At 41.8% G+C, this 26,098-nt stretch overlaps 1 protein-coding gene across 12 annotated transcripts in view; it reads right to left on the minus strand.

Moving 5' to 3' along the window:
• Positions 1–2,606: 2,606 nt before the first annotated feature.
• PARD3 (par-3 family cell polarity regulator) overlaps positions 2,607–26,098 on the minus strand; it is a 613,817-nt gene continuing 590,325 nt past the window's right edge. For 11 of the 12 annotated variants that reach the window (XM_056519476.1, XM_056519478.1, XM_056519469.1 and 8 more), the window contains 3 exons: positions 24,584–24,704; positions 13,813–13,940; positions 2,607–4,779 (listed from right to left, as the gene is read on the minus strand). In XM_056519476.1, coding sequence (XP_056375451.1) covers positions 4,389–4,779; positions 13,813–13,940; positions 24,584–24,704 — 640 coding nt within the window. In that variant the 3' untranslated portion in view covers positions 2,607–4,388. The remainder of the gene's footprint in view (positions 4,780–13,812; positions 13,941–24,583; positions 24,705–26,098) is intronic. The other variant, XM_056519480.1, reaches the window with a different exon arrangement.

Below are 26,098 nucleotides of genomic sequence, written 5' to 3' on the forward strand. Positions count from 1 at the left end.
GTTATCATTGAAACACTGTAGTACAATAACAAAACCTCTTGGATAGACAGATACATGTGCTTGACTTGAGATTTACATTTCATTTATTTTATCCATTTTTTTTATACTTTATTTTTTTTATTAAAACAAGCGAGTGACAATGAAAAGTTTCAATAACCAATTGTTAATAGGTCTATTTTATTATTATGCATGATTTTTATTTTTTTATTATAATTTTTTTTCTGAAATTCCACCCCCCCCCCAATCATTTTTTCCAACATGATATGTTCAGCTTGGTTTCCACGTTCGGAAGAGGATTTATAGGCACTTTCGCAAGTGATTTATGTAACAGATTGCTTGGCAAGCAGATTGACAGAAAAACTTGATTCCCTTAGACTGGTGTTTCCCAACCAGGGCGCCTCCTGCTGTTGAAAAACTACAACTACCAGCCTGCCCGGACAGCCGTTGGCTGTCCGGTCAGGTTGGGAGTTTTAGTTTTCCAAAAGCTGGAGGTGTCCTGGTTGCGGAAACACTGCCTTAGAAAGTTCCCATAGAAATCTGCGATTGTGATACAACATGGGAAATAACATTACGGTGTATCTAAGCTAGGGATCGACCGGTTTGGCCGATATTATCGGCCAATATTCCCGATTTTGGACATTATCGGTATCGCCAATTACCTTGCCGATATGCCGATAATGGCCCGCCCCCCGGCCAGAGACGACCGCTGACACCCCCATCCCTGGTTTTATAATTACCTGTTCCCGGGGTCCGCGCTACTTCTGGCTCCTGCGGCGTCCTGTGCTGTTGCTGTGCGCTGCGCAATGACGAGTGACATCCTCAACGCGACGTCACTGTCAGTGCGCACAGTGACAGCGCAGGAGGCCGCCGGAGCCAGAAGTTTTGCGGACCCCGGGAACAGGTAATTATAAAACCGGGGATGGGGGAGACAATGGGGGCAGCGGCGATGGTGGTTGGACTAAGGAGGACCCCCGGACAGACAGGGGGAGAAAAGCGGGTGGCGGCTGCAGTCTCTGGCCCTGCAAAAGCCGCTGCAGTTCATTGAATTAAAGCGCCCGCTTAAAACCATTGATCTGCAACGGCTTCTGCAGGGCCGGGGGGGGGGGGGGGGGGTTGTTCAGGTTGAGAAATAGCCGATAATTTATACCGGAATATCGGTATAAGTTATCGGCTATCGGCCTGAAAGGTCACAGATTATCGGTATCGGCCCCAAAAAATCAATATCGGTCGATCCCTAATCTAAGCCAGAAAAACTAGCGCAAAGAAGAGAGAAGAACAATTGTACATAGACACCGTTAGATTCCAGCTTCGATTTCCAGTGCTGACGAAAAAATACAAACAGTTAACAGATTATCTGGTTACTGAAGGCAACTCTTGGGCACCATCATGCCAACCTTCCCGGCTATTATAAAAACAAATTCCCGGCTATTATAAAACATAATCCAATCCCAATGGTTAAAAGCATGATTTGATTCCGTGTACGGATGATAGTCACAGTGTGCCCGGAAGAAAAATGTGAGGGTGATATGGTGAGCTAAACTATAGTCACGTCTTACAGCTCTGTGTATCCGATGTATAAATCCCCCCGGGGCTGAATAAAGTGACGGATCGACGGAGCTACAGAACCACACAAAGTCCCCTCTATGGCATGGGAGGTAATGAACGATCAGCATGGAGAAGCTGGACGATAGAACCATGGCAATATGAGGAATGGATGTTATGAGACAAGGAGAAATCAATATTACGGGGCGATAAGAGTCGGGGCTGCTATTGGATACAACATAGCCAAAGGAAGGGTCCAAGGTGAGGGAAAGAGCACAGAAATAATCAAGGGATGGGAAAGGAAATAGTGGCAGTAGAAGCTGATCTTAGAGAAGATGGGGTTAAAGGGGTACTCCGGTGGAAAGCTATTTTTTAATTCTTCTATTAAAAAATCTTAATCCTTCCAGTACTTATCAGCTGCAGTACACTACAGAGGAAGCTATTTTCTTTTTGGATATCTTTTCTGTCTGACCACAGTGCTCTCTGCTGACAGGTTTGCTATGGGGATTTGCTCCTGCTCTGGACAGGTCCTAACATGGACAGAGGTGTCAGCAGAGAGCACTGTGGTCAGACAGAAAATAAATTAAAAAAGAAAAGAACTTTCGCTGTAGTATACAGCAGCTGATAAGTACTGGAAGGATTAAGATTTTTTTTATAGAATTAATTTACAAATCTGTATAACTTTCTGGCGCCAGTTGATTTAAAATAAATTGATTTCCACCAGAGTACCCCTTTAAACCAATTCTGTTGAAATCAGCACACAAGGCCGCTCATGGCTGGGTGAAGATAAATCATAGAAAAATTGTAATTCCAGCTCCCCAAAATTTTTGGGAAATTAAAAGTCCAAAATTTATTTCACATGATTAAAAATGTAGAATTATAAAAGCATAGCAGAAACGCTGATGCGTTTCCAACCATATGGTTCTTAGTCATGGCACCATGACTAAGAACCATATGGTTCGAAACGCGTCTGTGTTTCTGCTTTGCTTTTATAATTCACCTTATTGGTTTTCATTTTTTCTACATTTTTAATCATGTGAAATAAATTTTGGACTTTTAATTTCCAAAAAATTTTGGGGAGCTGGAATTACAATTTTTCTTAGGATTTGTTCACACCAAGTATGCGGCTTGGATCATTTCCGTGCTTCCTATAGGACATCTGATGTTCTTCCTTAAAAGAAATCTACAGGGTGGTGAGCTGATTTTCCTTCTTTTCAAAGATAATTCATGTTTTAATTGAATAAGGAAGGAGAAGGTTAATCAAAAACGGATAAGGAGCACTTTGGGCCATCAGAAGACTCCAGTATCTTCCAATACATAGCCTCATGCTAAGCGTGTAGTCAGGTTAACTTCTACAAGGATCAGTCTGCCAGAGAGTTTGTTCTTGATTGATCCTATTTGGGTATGGGAGGCTGTCAAAGATTCCCTCCACCTTAAAATGGTGCCAGTCTGGTAGCTGGAAAAAACATTCTGTGAATGGCAGCCCTATTAAAAAAATCCTGAAGAAGTTAGATAACTACTGCAAGAAGTTAATCGACCACTATAAGAATAGAAGGCGTAAGATTTAAAGATTTATTTTCAGAATCCTGTTACGAGTCTCATTGGAAGAGGAAGGTGAACAAAGGGGCAGTAGCAGGTTGACTGTACAGGGCAGCTTATTCAGTAGAACTCCATATATTTTCATATTTTAATGCTTTAGTGTTACTATTATATCAGAGATTTATGTTGTTATTATTTCTTAAGGCTTCAAGCCTCAGTCTGTTTTCTGGCAAGATTCATAACACTGTGTAACAGTTTTCTCCATTCTTCTTTCATTCACACATTGTCATCACATAATGCAGGGCATATGGAAGAACTGGAAAGTAATGTCTACATACCCTTGGTGCAAAATTACACTAGTAACATTAGTTTTATTCATTTTTTTCCCTTTGTTCTTATTAAAAGCTTTTCGATTTGGACAGTCAATGCCTTCTAGTAGACTTTTTATTTTATTTTTTTATACTGGTAGCCATTTTGTAGACTTCATGAAAATGCAGCCATACTAGTAGAACGTAAAAACTGTCTTGCATTGATTGGTGTTGACCCCTTTAAAACAAATTTATACATTTTCATCATGTAGGGATCTTGAGGATATTCCCCACTTTCTTACCCCCCAATCGTGATCTAATTGTGAATCTGAATTATAATCTTGAATGGGAATTACATCTCTAGTGGAAGAGAACAGTCACTTTTTTCACATATGACAATGAGATGAAAGGCATTGAAGACAGTGATAATATCACATACATTAAATAAATCAAAACATATCAGTATTAGGTTTATCCATGATTAAAAACAATTTTAAAAAAAAGCAACATAAGTAGTGTCAAGGATTACATGACCAATTATGGGTTGTCTGATAACACGGAAATAATACTTTAGTAAACATCAACATAGGTATAAAAAAAAAAAAGAAAAAAAGTAAAGAAACCATTGAGTACAAACCAATCCATTCCTTTCCCACAATAGATTATGTCAGTAAAAAAAAATGCATAGCAAAATAAAAGAACTGAGCGAAGCATGGCAGACTCCTGACATTTCATGAAACTCAGCTGAACGATATGATTCTAGGGGGCAGACGTAATGTCACCTGTGATTGTCTTATCGTGAAACATCCTTCCGTGTACTTCTCGCTTCAGTCCAAGAGAACAAGGGCAGAGAAGAGGTCCACTGTCACGTTGCCCAAAATGCAAAAGGCACTGAAACAAACAGGATATGCACCATAGTACCGTCCGTTTAAAAAATAATACAAAGTCTTTCATGAAAATATCTGTTATTGCCTTTTATTACTTAGTGTTTATTGTCCCTCAGGAGTAAAATGGTCTTCCCTGTTCTGGTGGTAATCTGTTGAGCCGTGCTACCTGAGACGGAGATGGCGGTACGTCCTGGCGGAAAGGACCTTTAGCTTGGGCGTAATTCGGATCAGAGGTCTTCTTGTAAGAGTCATAGCTATTTGATGCATCTGAGGACACTTTCTTTTTGAGCTGCTGTTCCTTTCGTCTCTGCTCCTGCCTGAGAAGTTCTTGGGCTTCCATCATAACTCTGGCATTGAATCCATGTCCGCCCATGTAACCATTCCGCGATCCCTGATAACTGGAATACCTGGGATTCTCCTTGGCACTCTGAAAACCTTCTCCAGGAGCATAAGCTTGTTCCCATGAGTCTTGAGACACAGAACTGGGATTCTTTCTACTTTGCCTAGACCGATAAAGATAGAAATTAGATTTATGTACTAAAATGCTGGTATGCAAGTCCAACAAAAGCCTATCTCAGAACAGTAGCACAACACATACACCACAGAAGCACAACATTACCTACAGTATATAAGTTAAAGAAGTATTCTGGATTTATACATCTTATGCCCTATCCAAAGGATAGGGGATAAGACATATGATCGCAGGAGTCCCCCCGCTGGGGACCCTCACCATCTCGGTGCAGCCCCTGGCATTCTGTGCTGGGTGCTGCCTCTGGGGCGGGGACGAGACATCACAACCATGCCCCTCCATTCATGTCTATGGGATGGGGCGTGACGGCCGTCACGCCCCATCCCATAGACATGAATGGAGGGGCGTGGCGTGACATCACTAGGGGGTGTGGCTGTGAATTCCTTGTCTCGGAGGCAGCTCCTGGCACAGAATGTTGGGAGCTGCACAGAGATCGCGGGGGTCCCCGGCGGCGGGACCCCTGCAATCATTCATCTTATCCCCTATCCTTTGGATAGGGGATAAGATGTATAAAGCCGGAATACCTCTTTAAGGACAACACAATACAACCACAATAAAAACACAAGGCCAATACAAGGAGAACACAACACACCTGTTCATCGGGTAAAGCCTATCAGTGCACAGTATGTCGTCTAAGTATCAAAAACTAAATAAACATTTTTTTCTTGGTTAGTCCCTGGATAGGCAAGTCTTCTAACCAGCTACTACTGATTTAATGGCTAAGAGGAGAGTTGGCCCACTATATATCATCATCAGTATAGGTGGCACCATGTTGAGGGTCTTTGATTTACAGCTTGGGAGAGAGGCATACAGTTTTTAAGTTTACATATATTGTGGATACCTACATGGTTCTGTCCTAGTTACAGGTTCCATTTTATCTTAAGTAAAAACTCGAAGCGGCTCTGACAAAAGTGATCGAGCATTTTTGCTGCCAAGGTGACATACTTCAAAGAGGCATCGCTGACAACTAATGCGCCGCTTTCAACTTGTTTCCTGTCCTTCATCCTTTCTGATGGATTACTTTGCATTTGTCCACTTCCAGCAGCCAGCAGTACTCCCTAGTTGCTGGCATTTCCCTCGCAAGTGGTATTCCTGACAGTTGTGTCTGGGCTGGTGCTATATGCTGTGCCAAGCTACATTAAGTTTCAGTACTGTAGGAAGCTGCGCTGTTTGAGAACTCCTGTAGACACAGGGTCATTGAAGTTACTGCCTCAAGGTATGCAAAACACATCGTATGCCAAAAACCTTTCCATTCTATGAAGGTCAATCTATGAAACAACTGGCGCTCTCACTGGTAGTTAAAGAAAAACACTGAGCGGCTGTATATAGTCAAAGATAGACTGAAATCTCCTGCACAGAAAGAACTAGTGCCCGTGAATTATTCCTGGTAATACAGGGTGGGGCACACATGCTTCAAGAAAATTTTGTAAAGGCTATAAAATTGGTATTCTGGCCTTAGACATCTTATCCCTTATCCGAAGGAAAGGGGATACGATTTCTGATCGCTGGGCCCTGCCGCTAGGAACCCCCGTAATCTCTGTGCAGCTCCCAGCATTTTGTGCCAGGCGCTGCTCCCGGGAGGGAAATGTGACGCCACGCCCCCTCCATTCATAACTATGGAAGGGGGCGTGGCGGCCTATCCTTTGGATAAGGGATGAGATGTCTAAGGCCGAAATTTAGGGTACATTCACACTTATGCAGATTTGATGCACAGGATTTTCTGTTGCAGATTTCAATGTAAACTGAATAACTGAGCCCAGCTTCTAATCGGCTGTTACAAATCCTGCGCATCAAATCTGCGCAGAATCTTGTATGTGTGAACGCATCCTAAAGGAATATTTTAGAAGACGTTCTAATATAGTTAAGTATTTGATAGTAAAGCCATTTATACTTTATAGTGGTCATCTTTGGGATTGTCTAGTAACATCAGATATTCAGCTGTTTCATAGTGACCTTCATCTTCTATATGGTCAGAAAAATCACTATGGACATTGTCAATTCTGCCTTTGCTTCTAGAAATCGCCACCAAGCTAACAAGAGATACATCTGTAATGAGTAGGGTGAAGGGGCTGTCTACACACAGACCACTACCTGCCCAGTAATCCAAGGCTCCAAAAAGGGCAAGGACACCTAGTAAAATAATTGTAGGGACATCATTAGAAGGCCATATTCATTGGGTGTGGTATGAACACATCACATGGGTGTATCTCACTGTTATTTGACAAAGTAAGAGTTCTTTCACGTCTACATACGGAAGCTCCATTCACAGAAAGTGTTCAAATCCCCTGAGTTGAGAGGAGAAAAAGTGACTGAAGGTCCAGTCCTGCAGAACAACAGAGACCAGACAAAAACTAGATGGACCCCATTTAAAGTCAATAGGACCGAATGATGTCCATTCTGCACCAAACTGTACAGGTCAGTTCTTTTGCATTTGTGACTGAGCTCCCGAACGCAGATGTGAACTTAGCTTAAACAATACCCATACAATTTAATATTCATCAATATTGTGAATTTGTCAACAATTAAGACTTTTATGTACTTTTTTATATATACTTGCATTAGCAGTCAAGTGACTTCATGCACCACAGAAATGCACTGCATTGGACAATATTTGCATGTCTGTGGGGGGGGTATCAAAACTTGTCCAGAGGAAAAGTTGACCAGTTGCCCATAGCAACCAACCAAATTGCTTCTTTCATTTTTAAAAGAGCCTCTCTAAAATGTAAGTAGCGATCTGATGGTTGCTATGGGCAACTGGTCAACTTTACCTCTACACAAGTTTTGATAAATCTCCACCAATGAGTCTGTGTTTAAAAAAAAAAAAAAGTGTTTCCTATAAACTGAACACCATAGTAGTTGCAAGAGCTGTCTCTTGCACAACAATATAAATGTATTTAAATGGGAACCATCAGAATCAAAAACTTTTTATAAGTTGTACATTTTGAAAAAACATTAACCTTTTTACTTCATAAACAAATGTTATCTCTTTTTTAAAGAAATTATGGCCTATAAAAAAAAAAACACCACTAGGGGTCCCCATACCATCCAGAACATAATCCTGTCCAACTGCAGCATTATCTTTGTCCCAGCTGAAGCACAGGCTGGGACAATGTCCAGAAAAAGAGGGAGGGACTAGCACTCCTCTGTGCTCACTCCTGTCCTGTCTATCAAGAATGCAACGTTTTGACCTACATCAGGTCAAGCATCTTGGAAAAAGACCTAATGTAGGTTGAAACACTGCACGCTTTCTTTGGACACCAATAAAAAATATGTCTTGTTTCTTCTAGTGGATGTTGTGATCACTTTTGGACATATTGTGACAGCTAGTTTATGTGATTACTAGTTCTCTATACATGCATCTCTTTTTTTTCTTCTTATATGAGGTTTCCTACAGCGATCTGTGTTTTTTTTTAAATTTTTACTACTGTTCAAGTTGTTGTCAAGCCCTGAAGGATAACCTTATCTAAGCGTTACGGCCAATGACAATGCTAGCTGTGCATGGGGTATAAAAACAAGAGAGAGTGCTCCATAGCGTAAAACCACCCGGATTGGTATGGCAAAGGAAGTGAGTATACAAGCCTCTTACCCCACGTGGTTGTGTGGACTCACCCGCCACTCCTTGGAAGTCTATCCCCAGTAGCTGTGCATAGGGGACATAGTGGGTGAGGCTGTTTAGGCAGTTTTATGAGGTTGGAAGGCTTTTCCACAGAGCAAATTTACAAGAGAGACTTCATGCATTGCCAGCTTGCCTAGACAACTGACCGACCTACCAACCATCACTGTAAAACCTCTGGCAGGAAACCTCTCAGGCAAAGACATTGGTTGTAACTTTATCTTCAAGGATTTAGCTTTTACCCAACATTCTAAAAATAAGGCAGGGTTTTTACGTAATGGACAAAATATTCCCATTACGTTTTGCGGTATCTTAAAATTAAATTTTAATATCTAATTTATTTCTGCTTAAATATATATAAATCTAAAGAAAATAATTGCAATGCGGTTTAATACCCAGCAAAGCCCAAACGCCCGGCATATTACAGCCATGGCAAAGTGGTTAAAATGATTTTAATAGCGAAGAAGCAAAGTTCTAGCTCTCATTGCATTCCCATTGATATCCCTTAATTTAATTTGGGATCACAAGGCATTACTGAATTTTCATTAAAGCCAGGGCCCTTCGATCATCATATTGCTAATTGGAATTGGATCAGCCGCTCATCTCATCCAAGTATAATATCAATATATTTTCATTACTGTATGTGAAATAAGAAAACAGCTCCAGTGCGGCCGGCCCGGTGTTTAATGAGCGGCGTAATGTACGGCACGTCTGCCTTCAGAAGAACATTCCAGATTTAGTGTTCTCTGATCCCAGCCACTATCAATGCCTCATATACAACTTATGGATTTAGTTGGCATAAAGTGCAAAGTATAAAAAAAGGGAAAAACTGACACGGAGCATGATGCCAGCGCAGGGTCATTAATCACACCACATTAATGAAATTATTCTGAAATAAATCTTCTGTGACTAATGCCAAGTTTGCCTGGAAAGCAAGACACAAAACCCACAGATATTGGCTAATATGTAATAAAGAACAAATGTGGAATAGAATAAACTGCATTGGATCTGGCGGGTAGGTCAGCTATTAAACTGCATGATTTAATGATTTAAAGTTATCATGGAAAATGCAGTCATATCTGAAGGCAACATGTGGCAGATCGGGAGGAGTTTAGCTATATATATATATATATATATATATATATATATATATATATATATATATTAAGGGTATGTTCACACGTACGCAGATTTGATGCACAGGATTTTTTGCTGCAGATTTCATGCACAGGATTTTCTGCTGCAGATTTCAATGTAAAGTAAATGACTGAGCACAGCTTCTAATCTGCAGTTACAAATACTGCGCATCAAATCTGCGCAGGATCCTGTACGTGTGAACGCACCCTAAATATGTAAATTAAAAAATATATATTTGTGGGTGTGAGAGATCGTACTGAGTATTAATAACTAGCTAACAATTACAGAATAGGACCACCCACTGGACTCCTAAACTCAGAATGAGAAAAAGCTTTATTGAAAAAACAAAACAAAAAAAAACTACGTCTACTTAAAGGGGTACTCCAGTGGAAAACTTTTTTCTTTTAAATCGACTGGCGACAGAAAGTTACTGACTGCCATTGCAGCAAGGTGGAGCGGGCCACAATACCCCCAACTTAATTGTTTGCGGTCGCCACTGACGCACACGGCACACGCCGCAACTATATTACATAACTATTATTACTGATTCAGGAGGGGCTTGGTCAATGGTCAATAAGGACATCTATACATACCTGTCACTGTTGTAAAGTTGGGGTATTTTTATCATTGTTTTCTCCACTGATCTATGACATATTTGTATTCGTATCTGCTGAATCCATAGCTATACCTTATGCAATTTAATTACTAAACCCCCAGCGGTTTCACCCCTGATGACGTCACCAAAAAGTTAGGTGACAGAAACGCGTTGGGTGTTGTGGGGTGATCTATATGAGCCCCACAGTTCCTGTGGTTATTGGCGTGGTAATTTTTTCATTTGCACGCGGTATTACCCAGTTATCTGTGCGCTTTTCTGTATATGGCACCTACTCCAACTGTCACTCCGCATGATAAATCCCGCCGAGTGACAGTCGGTCATCACCAGTGACCCCATACATTGGAGGTTTCCAATTTTCACTGGTCTTAGAGCAGTTACTTATTATAGTCTAATTGTTTTCTCTCATAATTTTGTGGCATTTATTTTATTCTAATACCTATTAAAGGTTAAGTTTTAAGCTATTCAAGTTCATAAGATTGCCAGAAAGTTAAACCTATTTGTAAGCTACTTCTATTAAAAAATCTTAATCCTTCGTGTACTTATTAGCTGCTGAATACTACAGAGGAAATGGTTTTCTTATTGGAACACATCACGAGCACAGTGATACCAAACATACGCTGCTCTGGACAGTTCCTAAAATGGACAGAGATGTCAGCAGAGAGCACTGTGGTCGTGATGTCAGCAGAGAGCTCTGTGTTCCAAAAAGAAAACCATTTCCTCTGTAGTATTCAGCAGCTAATAAGTACTGGAAGGATGACATTTTTTTAATAGAAGTAATTTACAAATCTGTTTAACTTTCTGGCACCAGTTGATTTAAAAAAAGTTTTCCACGGGAGTACCCCTTTAACAAAACTCACAGCTTTAACTGCTGCCGATCCTCACTTATGAGGAAAGCGACTTTTAAACTTGTCCCGCGCCATATTAATGATCATGAAGTAGACCGGGGGTGTATGTGTGTTCTCTGTAATAGTCCTAGTCCAAGCTGTAACCACTCCTACTAGGCGTGACTGAAGGCTTTGGGCACAGCCCGGGTCACTGCTCTGGTTCCTCAGTTCAGGAAGCAGAGCAGTGATGTTGGAGGTGTCAAAGGGGGCAGTCCTAGTTTATAGGACTGCCCACTTGACTACTTAGCTCAGAATAAATTATTTATCCTGGAACATTTTTCACTTCCAAAACTATATAGAAATCCTTCTGCTCATAATGCCTGCAGATTGGACAGCATGAATGGGAATACCCTAAGAGCAGTGGTTCCCAACCAGTAAGCCTCCAGCTGTTGCAAAACTACAACTCACAGCATGCCCGGACAGCCAAAGGCTGTCCGGGCATGCTGGGAGTTGTAGTTTTGCAACAGCTGAAGGCACACTGGTTGGAAACCACTGCCTTAGGGGCTTTAAAATTGGGAATGCCTTATAGAGATGAGAACAGTTTACTTCTATTTAATAACAATCTTGTTTTATTAGTAACTAGAATTTAAAGGGGTACTCCGGTGAAAAACTTTTTTCTTTTTTTAAATCAACTGGTGCCAGAAAGTTAAACAGATTTGTAAATTACTTCTATTAAAAAATCTTAATCCTTCCTGTACTTATTAGCTGCTGAATACTACAGGGGAAATTCTTTTCTTTTTGAAACACAGAACTGTCTGCTGACATCACGAGCACAGTGCTCTCTGCTGACATCTCTGTCCATTTTATGAACTGTCCAGAACAGCATATGTTTGCTAGGGGGATTTCCTTTTACCCTGGACAGTTCCTAAAATGGACAGAGATGTCAGCAGAGAGCACTGTGCTCGTGATTCAGCAGGGAGCTCTGTGTTTCAATACGAAAAAGAATTTCCACTGTAGTATTCAGCAGCTAATAAGTACAGGAAGGATTAAGATATTTTAATAGAAGTAATTTACAAATCTGTTTAACTTTCTGGCACCAGTTGATTTAAGAAAAAAAAGTTTTTCACGAGAGTACCCCTTTAAGGAACTATTACCCCTTTATTCCAGTTTCCCCCTACAAGTATGTTTTCCTGTAACTGCTTTCTAATGTGCAAACCCTTAATCTATATTAAAAGTGGGAAAAAGCAGAATAATGTATTCCAGCTAATTCTGCAGTTATATGCTTAAATGTGTGACAGAGTGCACTCCTTGCATAAGTCATGTTCCTTCTCGCTTGCATCGAAACCTTAAGGAACAGCTGCTCTTGTATCTCCACCTCCAGCCATAGAAGTGTTTACATATTATGGGGTCAGCACAATGCGCAGATTTATGCTACATTCTCTCTTCTGCTAGGAAAAATGTATCACAATTGTACAACTTTTCGGATCAAAGGCTTGCTGGGCAGCGACGGATCGAAATGTAATGCTTCTTTCCAACTGGAATCTATCCTCCAAAAAACACAATTTATTTTTCTTTTTTTTTCCCCCCTCCGGATTCTTATGGAAGGAAGATCAATTGTTTGAAATGAAACCTGGCTTAATCCCTCTTCCTATGAAGACACATGCATATTCCAAACAGAGATTAGCATGTAGTCAGTCCTCTTTACTGCTCATTGCCAAACCTGCAAAGGTCATAAAGGTTCAAGATAATAAAAAGAAATCCTCGAATCTCTGAGTTTTAAGGTGTTGTCCAGTGAAATAAAATGTATGGTGTCATAATGTATACTAAAGCAAGGTACTAATATCATGTTATTATCCATAGTGCACAGATCTTCCATATCAGCTGTGCTCTCTCCCTTGTAAGGTGTGACGTAACATCACAGGCTGTGAATGCAGAGAGCTCCTGTCTCTGTCAGCACGGGACGAGAACAGTGATGTGAAGGGGGGGATCTCGTATTACTACTCCATAGATTAGCCAGCAGGAAGCCTTTCTTAGTCACAGAAGCTTTCGTCAAAACAGGCTTCCGTCAGCCTTATCTAATGAGTCATAATTCTAATGAGCTGTAGTACAAGCTTCCACCCCTTCACATCACTGGTCTTATCCTGAGCAGACCGTAAAGAAGGGGGGCGCAGCGACGGGAGATCTGAATTCAGAGATTGTAACGTGATACCACAGCTACAAGCCAGATATCACAGCTCATATGGAAGATCTGTGCACTATGGCTAATATTATAACATTATATAAGTATTATATTATACTTTTTGACTCTATACGCAGGTTGTTTCTTTCGCCAGACCACTCCTTTAAAGCTCAGAAGGGAACTTATGGTCATGTGGTCTTATACAAAGTTCCAGGTTTTTTTTTCTAGCACAGACATTATATTTATTGTAGCACTTTGATAGCTTGATACTCATTTCACCACTTTTCATATACATTTTTGTCAAAGTAAAATCTCTAGCTAAAGGAAATTAGATTTAAACAAAAGTGCAAAGTATTTCTTCATCCTAAGGACAAAAAAGTCAACGACTGCCAAAGAAATAGTGAAATGGATACAGAGACCAAGTTGTCTTTGACTTGATGGGTTAGACACAGTTTCCACAATGTGTAGATGATCCAACTCTGTATTTGTGTCCATAGAGTGGAGGAAGGGGGTGTCACAGAGATTTATAGGTCCTGGTTCACAGTGATGTGCCAAGCAGTTTGTGGAGTAACTACTTCAGCGCCTGAGTACAATCTGTTATTCTACCATGAATGATGGGGGTAATGGAGCCATGTTACCTGGGTAATGAACTGTACTGGCGCTGGGCTTGCTGGAAGCTCTCCCGCTCCTCCTGTCTCTGCCTTTGCATCTGCACTTCCACGGACACTGAATGCCGTCCGCTCTGATTATATGTTGTGTTGTTTGGCTGGAGAAAAACAAGGAGTGTGAAAAAGTGACTTTTGAGTAAAACACAAGGATTGAGGGGAGGGGGTGGCTGTTAGTAAGGAGTTCATGCAGTTAACATGGATGGATGTTTTCTCGGTGGAGAACATTTACACATTACGTTTGACAAGAAATGTCAAACAGTTTGACAAGCACGTGAAGGCTACTTTTGGCAAGGCGCGCTCCTGACGGTTGTTTGGATTGGCTCAGAAAAAGTAGGGTGGGTTGTAAACAATTTCCCCATAAGAAAAGAGTTCAGAAGATGCTGTAAGCTTCACGTAATTGGAGTCGGATGGAACTTTCTCAAGGCCTTGAACACGTTTTCCGTAGCAGATGCGTGAAAATACATCAGAACCATACGCAGTGCCCCTTTAGCTGAACCAAACGATCATGGCACTAAGCATTTATAGATATTAACAACCATCATATCTGTAAACAACTGATCAAGAATATTGGAGAACCTCCTCCACCAGCCATCAGAGAAAGTATGGTACATAAATTCAGAATAAAGGACAACAACACTCATCATATTAATGGCCAAAGACAAGAGCCGCAATCTACAAATTTCTGTTACATACAAGACAATGCACTGTTCATATGGTTAACTGGGCAGAACGAAGGAAGGAATATTGAAAAGTATAGACTACAATACATTTTATAATCGTAAAAATAGAATGTCATATAAGAAACTTCACGGTTACCATTTTCCACACAGCGTTGTTTAGGTGTATTTGGTATCATGGAAGGATGATTTAGACTTTATACAAATATGATCTTGCACCTCACTTTATATCTCGGTAAAAAATGTTGGGCCGATGGTTTTCATATATTGGGGCTCACTATATATATTCTAAGTAGGGAGATCAGATACACAGGATATCCATACAATGGAAGCCGTCGATTCACCGTGACAGCTCTTAAAGCTCAGGTCTAATCTGGTTGTGATTGTCAGACTGCAGACTCTTGGATGAAGCCATATAAATTGCTGCCACAAGTTAATAGCAGGCTGGTCCTGAAGAATGTGTATGGAAAGTCATTATCAGTAATGGTAAAAAGATGGCTTAAAGGGGTACTCCGCGTTCAGAACAAAATGTTTTGAACACTTAGAGCCAGCGCCATGGACTCGTGATGTCAAGGCCCCACCCCCTTGTGATGTCATGCTCCACCCTTTGAATGCAAGTCTATGGGAGGGGGCGTGGTGGCCACCACTCCCCTCCCATAGACTTGCATTGATGGGGTGGGGCATGACGTCACAAGGGGGCGGGGCTGGACGTCACAAGTCCCCGGATAAAAGTGTTCGGAACATCTGCAAGGTATTTCTAATTAATGCAGGTATATAAAATGTGGAGGGATTACTGGTAGCACAACACCCCTGAGGAAGTCGCCTTGGCAGCGACAGAACGCGTGGGGTCTTCTGTGGCCTCGTCCTTATTTCCACATCATGATTCATTCGGCTTCTCCATCCAGTCTGGGACGCCTGCTTCCTATGCACTTTATATGATTGCAAGTATAACGGGATTATGGCAATACTAGTTGGGAATTGGAGGTGTGATTTATATGCCGTCATTAGAGGCGTTACTGTATACTATAACGGAGATATTTAGCCATCATTTATTCCCTGTGTTGTCCTGTATATTTGTTGTGTATAGTCTGGATGGAGTATAGTACTAGCTATTTAATATTGGACGGGTGCCAGTTTCTAGGAGAGAGGGTTCATGGCCCCTCCTTAGGGTTGTGCTCAGGATCGCAGCGAGCCCATTTTATTTGGTTTTATTGTTGTTTTCCCTCCTTAGTGCAACAACTGTAGTTTTCACTGGAGGTTATTTGTATATAATAAAGAATTGTTCAATTGCATTACAAAATTTGGTGTGCTGATGTCATTTCAGTGTTACTTTGTTCTTTCTTTTCCCCCTTTACACTGATTAGCACCCATAAATTCTGATAACTGATTGGATCGAGCCCCCCTTTTCTTTTCTTGTTTTGCACTGACAAGAAGATATCACTTCAACATCGGGTGTGTGGAGCCAGCCTAAAGGCACTGCGTTGGGAAGGGTTGACGTCTAGTATTCTGCAGCGGCAGGTGATTGGCTCCAGAGTCAAATACAAATTCAGCCAGACTCCCACCCAATAGTAACACTTCTATCTGATCGGCACCCGTTTACTCCTATTGCCTATTGCAAGGGTCAGCAAGTGGTGGGCAGGAATTGGAGGAGTGTGTAGTCCTTTCTCTTGTCACTTGTTGGCCGCACATGCCTCTTACAGTAACCTCTAGCCAACAAATGTTTTTTTTTTTCCTTTTTTGTTGGCTGATCACTGGCCCTGTTTGGCCAATAATCGCCCTTACAAAACTGATTACCTATCCTCAAGATAGGTCATCAATATAAGATCTGTGGAAAAACAACTCCCACCGATCAGCTCTTTTAAGATGCCCGAAGCTGGTTGGTGGGGGGTGCCAGGAGTCAGACCATATATATTAAATATATTTAATATTGAACGCCTAAGCTGAGGACAGGTCATTCATTTTTTTAGGGGTAAAGTTAGCCCCTTTGGAGCCTTGGCCAACTGGAGTTTAGGTGGGACAGTTAAGTAGAATGAGCATGTTAGGGTCTCATCCGACGTGAGGTCGCCTCCGAGTGGTGGATGGGGGGGACACGTTTTCATTAAAAAGTGCGCTAAGAGCCTCCATTTTTTGACCAAGAATGTTGCTGCAACCTTCTTTTTGTATATGTTGTATTTGCCACATTTTGATCAAAAAGAGCCTCCATTTTTTTGGACCAAGGGTGCTGCTTAAACTTTTTTTTTTGTTTGACAGTAGTACCATGATATGGCTGTGGACAGTTCTAAACAGTTGAGGGATGTCGAGAAGGACCTTATCACAGTGTTTCCCAGGCAGTGTGCCTCCAGCTGTTGCAAAACTACAACTCCAAGCACGCCCGGACAGCCTTCGGCTGTCCGGGCATGCTTGGAGATGTAGTTTAGCAACAGCTGAAGGCACACTGCTTGGGAAACACTGCCTTACCATAAATACTAATATTACTGTATATTATATACTGTACCGCATGACACATATTACTATATATTTTCACTTTGCATATGTTTGTGCGGTATATACATAAAGTAAAAAATTGTGGCATTATGACTTCTCCATACCCAGCAGTCCTCTAAGAAGGCTTGAAAAGCTTAGTATTTGTATGTCCTTGCTTACTCAGATGTGGTGTAACAGCCATTGAAAGTTTCAGCATAAATACAGGTTTTAAAAATCTTGGTGAGCGTACAATGTCATCGGAGCATTTACAAAGCAAAAGTACGGGGACTAATTGGAAATATGTAATTATATGATATATTCAGTACGTGGAATTGAATTCCAGCCATTGTGCATCAAAATTAAAACCCTGTAATTCAATAGCTCATGAGATGTCCTTGAATACGTTACATTTTAAGGTTGCTAAGGGGAACGTGTAACTTTTATTTTAATAAAGGCAGGCAGCAATTGGTAGCAGATGTATTAATTCATACAGAATGCAAGACTTTTGTGTACCCCCCTGCAGTTCTCTGAAGGGCATTATGACTCTTGGCTAATGTAAAGCCAGAAAGAGAGAAATTAATGACACAAAGTGCAATTTTCAAAGAACGCTCGCCCCTAAAACGCACTAAAGCCATTTAAACATTATTCTTTTTTTTTTTTTTATAAAGTTATGGGACTTTCAAAATAGTTCCATTTCTAAGCATTTTATTTTTTTTTAAATGGCAATGGAAATACAAGTATTTTTGATAAATTATGCATTTAAGCATCTAGGCAAAAAATATTCCAATCTTTAAAGCCTTCTACCCTTGCATCTTTCATATTCTGATAAATGGGACATCACTAGTCCATGGCTAATGCATGTTTTAATACAGACTCCTTTTGAAAAAGGATACAGATTCAGGATGACTTTAAAGGGGTAGTCCAGTGGTGAAAAACGTATCCCCTATCCTAAGGATAGGGGATAAGTTTCAGATCGCGGAGGGTCCGACCGCTGGGGACCCCACGATCTCCTGTATGGGGCCCCGACAGCCCGCGCAAAGGGGGCGTGTTGACCACCGCACGAAGCGGCGGCTGATATGCCCCCTCAATACAACTCTATGACAGAGCCGGAGTGCTGCCTTCGGCAATCTCTGGCTCTGCCAAAGAGTTGTATTGAGGGGGCGTGTTGGCCGGCGCTTTGTGCGGTGGTCAACATGCCCCCTTCCCGCGGGCTGCCGGGGCCCCATACAGGAGATCGCGGGGGGCCCCAGCTGTCGGACCCCCGCGATCTGAAACTTATCCCCTATCCTTAGGATAGGGGATACGTTTTTCAACACTGGACTACCCCTTTAAGGGCCCGTCCACAGAAAAGAATTCCGACGGACAAATGTCTGCTTTCAGGAGGTTCCACAGAATACTTCAGTTGTAATCCATAGACGGCAATGCAGTCTTTTCGGAATTCCGTCCAAAGAACGAACATTTACGTTCTTTGGGCAGACGTACTTTCCATTGGTGGAATTCCTCTGCAGCGATGAACAGTGTGAACAGAGCAATAGAATCCTATTGAAAACAATGGGATACACTGGCGGTATATCCACAGTGTGGACGAGCCCTAAAGGTAACCGAAAAACCTTATTCTATATAAGTTAAGCCTAGTTATTAAGCATGTGAAAATGAGAAAGATGTCCAGCCGAGGTAGAGGAACGAATTCTTTATTTGATTACAGCTTCAGCTCACGGAAGACTAAGGCCGAAACGTGTCACTTTGTCATGTCTCCAGTGTGCTGAAGCTGTAATCAAATAAATAATTCGTTCCTCTACCTGCGTTGGACATCTTTCTCATTTTCACTGCTGTGTTACAGGCGCTGCCCACGCCAGTCCAGGCGATACGGGCTTGGGAGTGAGCTGGACTTTCTCTTGCTTGGTTTCTACTAGTTATTAAGGATATACATATTAGTGTCTGTTATTGGCATCTACAACCCTAAATTAACAACTCCAAGCATTTATAACTGTGAAAAAGCCATCCAGATCCTTGAAATAATGTTAAAAAAAAACTTATCAGTGTCACCCGCACTAAACTTTTGGTACAAACTTGTAGTGCGGGAGACACTGATGATAATCCTATTTACCTATCCCCGATCCGTGATTCTGTTCACCAGTTATCCTCCCCGTTTGGGCAATAGGCTTGGTTCACCGGCGGAGCATGGTGACATCACCACTGCTGCTTCTCCAAGCCTGATTGTAGCAGGGCCGAGTAAAGAAGTAGCATTGGTGACAATGTGCTCCTGGAGCTCCACCCCTGAACAAGGAAGATGGAATCAAGGGTCCTTGTAATGAAGGAGAACCCTGCATCTATGTCAATGGAATCATGTAAAACCATTCAGCTATATCATTGAATCATGTAGAATCCTGCATGTATATCCTTGGGATCACATAGAAGAGTTCATCTATATCCTTGAAATCATGTTAAAGGGGTACTCCACTGGCTAGCATTCGGAACTTTTAGTTCCGAACGCTGTGTGCGCGCTGCAGAGGTCGGCCGTGCCCCTCGTGACGTCCGGCCACGCCCCCTAAATGCAAGTCTATGGGTGGGGACTTGCATTGAGGAGGCGTGGCCTGACATCACAAGGGGGTGTGGCAGACTCCCAGCAGCGCGCTTGCACACACAGTATTCGGAACTAAATGTTCCAAACGCTGGCCAGTGGATTACCCCTTTAAAAACTGCACCAAAATGCTTGGAATCATGTAGAATCCTTTATTTGAATCACTGGAACCATGTAGAACTCTGCATTTAGATCTTTTGAACCCAGCACCTAAATCAGTCACATAGTACCCCATATCTAAATGCTTGTAGATTATGTAGAATCCTGCAACTAGATTCTTGAGAGAATACAGTTAATCTATATCCTTGGAATCATGAAGACCCCTTCATCTAGATATGTGAAAGCACGTAGAGCCCTGCACGGTATAACCATCTGTGGAATCACATTGGACTTATATCCTTGGAATCATGTTGAATCATGAATCACAATTCTTTTATATACTCTGTCCATTTCCCCAGTATTCCTGAAAGTAATAAGTGTGGTATTTCTACATCCATGGGCACATGCCCGTCCTCCTCATACATCATGCAGCACATGCCCGACTTCAAATAAGGCAACATTCTACAGAAATCCTTTCTTCAGGTGGGACCCTAGTGAAATGTATATATTTTCCTTTTGTTAAATCATCTTAAAGCTGTTCTCAGCAGCAGGGCTCTCAGTGGCACACACTGGAGATGAATCACTCTCCGAAGGAAATGCCAGGTTATAAATCTATTGAGTGGAACGCCACCTGTTCTTGCTATTACATCCGAAGTGCAGTTTACCTTTGTATGCAAACTACTTCATTACAATTAACATTTGTTTGGTCGTTTATCTGGCAGCAAAGTGGTTAAAAATAACAAGGATAATATCTGTTTTAAAGTTCCCCTTCAGAAGGACGGCCATCTGCTCAACAAAAGTATTATTTGAAGTCTGAATGTTAAGTATGTAAATGATATTGCCTGCGTTCTCCAACACGGCACTGGAAAACAGACATCTGCTCAACAAGTATACGAGCCGAGGGCTGCACTGCCTCTTCTACAAAGGCTGCTTAGTGATCAACTACATCTCCCATCAGAGCATATGTTGGATTTCGCTCAATAATATCCAGTCCATCAGCTAGTGTAGGTAGGAGGTTGTCAGCCTAGACATGACCAGTGTTGGGCCTACGTCTGAAGTCAACCAAAAGTCCACTAGCCAAATTACCCAATGTAGTTACTCTTTTGGAAGCTGTTGCTAAACTGTGCACAGATTAAGTGTTTTATTTACAGTCTAGGATGATACTCTACTCTGGGTAGCAAAGGGCTTAAAGGGAACCTGATATGTTGCAGTTAAAGGGGCACTCCGGTTATTAAAACGTATCCCCCTATCCACAGGATAAGACATAAGTGTATGATCGCAAGGGTTCTCACTGCTGGCACCCCTAGTGATCTTCAGAACAGGGCCTGTCTCTTGCCTTGGAGTGCTCCAGCACCACATACTGAGACAAACTGGTCTTGGGAGTGATGGCCCACTCCACCAATCACTGTCTGCAACGATGTCCTGCCTCAATCAGTGATTGGCTGAGGGGGCCGTCACTCCCGGGACCAGTTTGCCAAAGGAAGTTGGGGCCAGAGCGCTCAGATGTAAGAGAGTTTCTACACCAGCAGAGACAGGGGTTCTTTACTGTAAGAGCAGTGAGAATATGGAACTCTCTTTCCCAAGAAATGTTCAGGGTGAACTCACTAAATGAGCTTAAAAGGGGCCTGGATGCATTTCTGGAGAGTAATAATATTACAGGTTATAGATACTAGATCTATAGAGACAGAACATTAATCCAGGGATTTTTTTCTGATGCTATACTGAGTCGGGAAGGAATTTTTACTCCTGGTATGGGACAATTAGCATCAGCCTCATAAGGTTTTTTTTTTTTTTTAAATCTTTTTCTGGATCAACACAGTAGGGACACAGTATGTTGTCTCTGTAGCTATTGCATGTGTGTCTGTGTGAGGAGACCAAATAAAGGAAGTGAGGGCAGGAGAAGCAGGGCTCTGTGCGGGCTTGTCAATTATCCTACTGTGTGAGCTGGGGGCATGTCACAGAGCCTCAGTGCACAGAGCCCTCCTTGTCCTCGTTTCACAGAGCCCTCCTTGTCCTCAGTGTACAGAGCCCTGCTTGTCCTCAGTGTACAGAGCCCTGCTTGTTCTCAGTGTACAGAGCCCTGCTTGTCCTCACTGCACAGAGCCCTGCTTGTCCTCACTGCACAGAGCCCTGCTTCCTCTTACTGCACAGAGCCCTGCTTCCCCTTACTGCACAGAGCCCTGCTTGCCCTCACTGCACAGAGCCCTGCTTGCCCTCACTGCACAGAGCCCTGCTTGTCCTCAGTGTACAGAGCCCTGCTTGTCCTCAGTGCACAGAGCCCTGCTTGTCCTCAGTGCACAGAGCCCTGCTTGCCCTCACTGCACAGAGCCCTGCTTATCCTCAGTGTACAGAGCCCTGCTTGTCCTCAGTGTACAGAGCCCTGCTTGTCCTCAGTGCACAGAGCCCTGCTTGTCCTCAGTGCACAGAGCCCTACATTTTTATTGTACTAGACGTCTGGCCGCACAGAGATTGCCCCTGTAGTTTCAGTGTCTGGACTTGTTGCTTGCTTTATACAAGTGTAATTTTTTGGGAACAACTTCTACTAATCAAAACTGGTGGACCGTCATAGTGAAGTGATCATAAATACAAAGACTTAGAATGATCAAAAAACTATTGTAATTCAATTAAGTCTCTTACTTTGTGACTCTCTCACAGAGGAACCGGAGAGAACATTTGTTTCCGCTGCATCGAGGCTCGGAGAGAACTCCAAGGACATGAAGACACCGGCTCCGTCAATGTGTTTCTGCACAGATGCGAGCAGCACGTACAAAGATCTTTCCAGTCACCAGGAGATATAACAAAACCTTATCATGTCAGACACTAAACTGACTCGCTTTTTCATACCAGGATAAACTCCTTAATGCGTATATTCCTCAATATTAAGTTCACCTACGCTGCTTAGACAATGTCATACATGAGGTATCCAAGAAAGCAAAAACTAAGTAAAAGGTCAAGAAATAATCTAAATGTAAGATGATCAATAACCAGGCAATTTTATGGGCCCTTCAACATTGTAAACTTAACAAGTTATTGAACTTGTAGATGAGATGACTTTTGTAGACTACATTACTCTGATGACCCAATACAGAAGGGCAAGCCTGGGACAAGATATAAAAGAACATGTGTTGCCTGCAATATCAAATGGAGTGAAGGACTTCGGGCTATTGCAAAACTACAACTCCCAGCATACCGATTTTCAGCTGGGTGAATTTTCTGCAATTAATTTGCAAAAAAATTTAAATACTGTTCAGGTATGTTTGCACGGGACTTAAATTCTGCATATTACTTTAGCAGATTTGTTGCAGGTCAGTTGCAGATTTTTACATCCCTCTTGAAGTTACTTGGAAAAATCTGCAATGTATCCACCACGTGTGGACATACCCTAAGGTATGTTTAATGCAAATTCCGCTTCGTAATGCGTGTGTCCATTGTCAATGGGAATCCAAGCCGTGGTTAACACGAAACCGTGGAGCGTATTCTTTTTCAATGCAAATCTGAAATTCACATTGTGCAAGAAAAAGTATGGAGTCCACATATTAGGCCCACTGAATGGGGCTAAACTGTGGCGTGAATCTATGGCATTGAAAGAGAAAAAGACTGTGCCTCAGATTTCACAATAGATTTTTCAGATAAAATGATCTGTTGTGTGAACATGCCCCTAAGGTTTCCAGACTCTGAAAGAAAAATATCAGAGGTCCTTAAGTCCCACCAACAATCCAAGATTAGAATTATTTCCTGTTCTATTCCAATTAAGTAAAACAATAAATTAAAATAAATTAAAAACTAGAATGCTGGTGGGCCTTAAAAGGGAAACGGTCATCAGTTTTACCTTCACTAACCTGTTGGTACAGGTGTGTAGTGCGGGTGTGACACTGATGATAACGATAGTTACTTGTCCCTTATTTGTGGTCCCGTTTGCCCATTATCCTCCTTGTTCGGTGACGTCAATGTGATCCTGAAGCTCTGCCCGTGCATCAAGGAAGGTAACGGGCGAACAGGGCCACAGATCAGGGGTAGGTAAGTATTACTATCATCAGTGTCACCTGCACTACACACCTGTACTAACAGGTTAGTGCGGATGAAACTGATGACGGTGTCCCGTCAAGGAAAGGGTTGGGGACCAGTGTGGTTGTTTATATGTATCCAGTTATAAGTGATAAAATTAGGATTGTTTGTCAGTTATTTGTTGCTTGCATGAAAAAGAGAGACTGATCTGCAAACACTGTCAAAAACTTCTATAGGAGTTGTGTTTGTGAGCAATTTAACGCTAAGGAGCTGGAATGCCATGAAGTAAACGTTTTCATTCATTAGTAACTCACAAAAGGACTATACGCCAATAACAATAGGCTTCCCTGGTCTATTGAAGCAGCTCTGTCAGTCACAAGTGAGTGACGACAATAAATGAGGTCCAAATTAGGTTTTAGGAAGGCCACATTCAGGCCCTACACGCATTGATCAATGACAGCAGGGCCCAATATTTATAATATAGAAGAATGCAGAATCTGAATATTATATATTTAATGCATTATAAGAAGAAAAAACATAAATTAACCAATAAATATGGCTCATACATTACCTTGTACGATTTACATTGCTCAGCAGCACTCACATTATCATGAACAATTCCAGTCCTTAGCGCTCATTACACTCACAGCCGTGACTCCTGCATTCGCTTCATTGCAAAATAAACACAATTTGATGTGGCAGAGAAACAAGGGAATGTGATATCACCTAAATAACTGGGCAGATGGTGAGGTCAGATATGAAATCAAATTATCCATAATGGACTCACGCTGTGAGAATAAGGACACGGGTTGAAAGGTCATATGTTGGTTGTATGGCACCTTAAGGACTGATACAGCCTGGAGAAGGATCTTATTGATGAACGCCTGTTAGTTAATGGACGTATTAACGCACTCACCCAAGGTTGTTCAAAGCTGTATGTACGCCTGCGTTCATCCACATCGTCTTCATGCCTGGCTTGCTGGAACTCCTGGCGAAGACGCTGTATCCGGTCGTGATTGCTTGGAGTTGATCGATTGCTGAAATGAATATAGAAAGGTCATTAGTGTCTTATTATTAATACTGGTCCAATGACTTTTTAAAAAATTCAAGACACAATAGAGCGTTTGAAGAAAGAAGGTACGGAGGGTCCAGCACTTCGTTGCAAGCAGCTTTATTGAAGATACATCATACTAAAAAAAACGACAGTCAGTCAGACATGTTTCGAGCGCGAGCGCTCGAAACATGTCTGACTGACTGTCGTTTTTTATGGTGTGATGTATCTTCAATAAAGCTGCTTGCTACGAAGTGCTGGACCCTCTGTACCTTCTTTCTTCAATATTGGATGCCTTGCCGGGCACTGGTCCGAGCACCGTACATCAGGGAAGGTGAGCTGGATCACTCACTTGTTTGTTACAATAGAGAGTTTCCCTTCTGCTTATTATGGGAGTAACAACTGGAATTAAAGCTGGCCATACACACAAGACCGGCCCACAACTAGTTCTATAATGCTTAATTTACCCTGTGGTGCTGCAGGGAGACTAAACACTTTTATAGTTATCATCTGGCATAAAAAAGTAGCAAATGTTTGCCCAAGAACTCTTAATAACAAATAACTATGCAAATGAACGCCTGTGGTGCATAAGGGTCCTTACCCTGCCCCCAAAGCTCTAGGATCCTATGCCTTGCCCACCAGTAACTTTGCTACCTTATTAATATTCATGCGCATCCCCTACAGTGGCCTTGCAGTGTTACTGCACAAGTGTGAGGTTCGATGAATATTTATAAGAAGGTGTAGTTATAGGAGCTTGCGGGCAAGCATAGCGTCGCACTTGGGGGCAGGGTAATGCCCCCAGTGCACAACAGACATTTATTTGCAATTGCTAATACTATAGACCCTTATTTGCATATTGCTAATAATTCAGAGTAAAAAAAATAAAAAATGCAACAGAGCAACATAACCAAGGTGCCATAGTCAACCACAGCATCCAAACAATGTCCACCAATAGGCTAACACTGCAGTGGAGATCTTGACTTGTATTATTACAGATTGGCCACATTTTGGGCTGATATCAAAGTCATTCAAAGTACAACAATAACTTGAAATTGATATATATATTTTTTTACAACTTTATGTCAAAGAACTAATGCAAACGATATGAGAATTAAGCTACTTTTATGTCCTGACATTTAATTAATACTATGATTAAATTAATAGCCATAAAAATTAAGAACAGTGTTTTAAATATGCATCAATAGGTGAAAGTTGCTTGGCATGGCCGGGTGTATATTGTCAGCTACTTTATTACCACTGGAGCGGTCTGCCGCGCGATTTACTTTCTCTAATCAATGCAATAATACCATCAATTATATTTCCCTCTGACTACATTAATCCTGTACACTGCAGTACAACACGTCATGTTCTTTATATTTA

This window comes from Hyla sarda, chromosome 5 (assembly GCF_029499605.1).
Source record: "Hyla sarda isolate aHylSar1 chromosome 5, aHylSar1.hap1, whole genome shotgun sequence".
In the NCBI taxonomy this organism is placed as follows: domain Eukaryota; kingdom Metazoa; phylum Chordata; class Amphibia; order Anura; family Hylidae; genus Hyla; species Hyla sarda.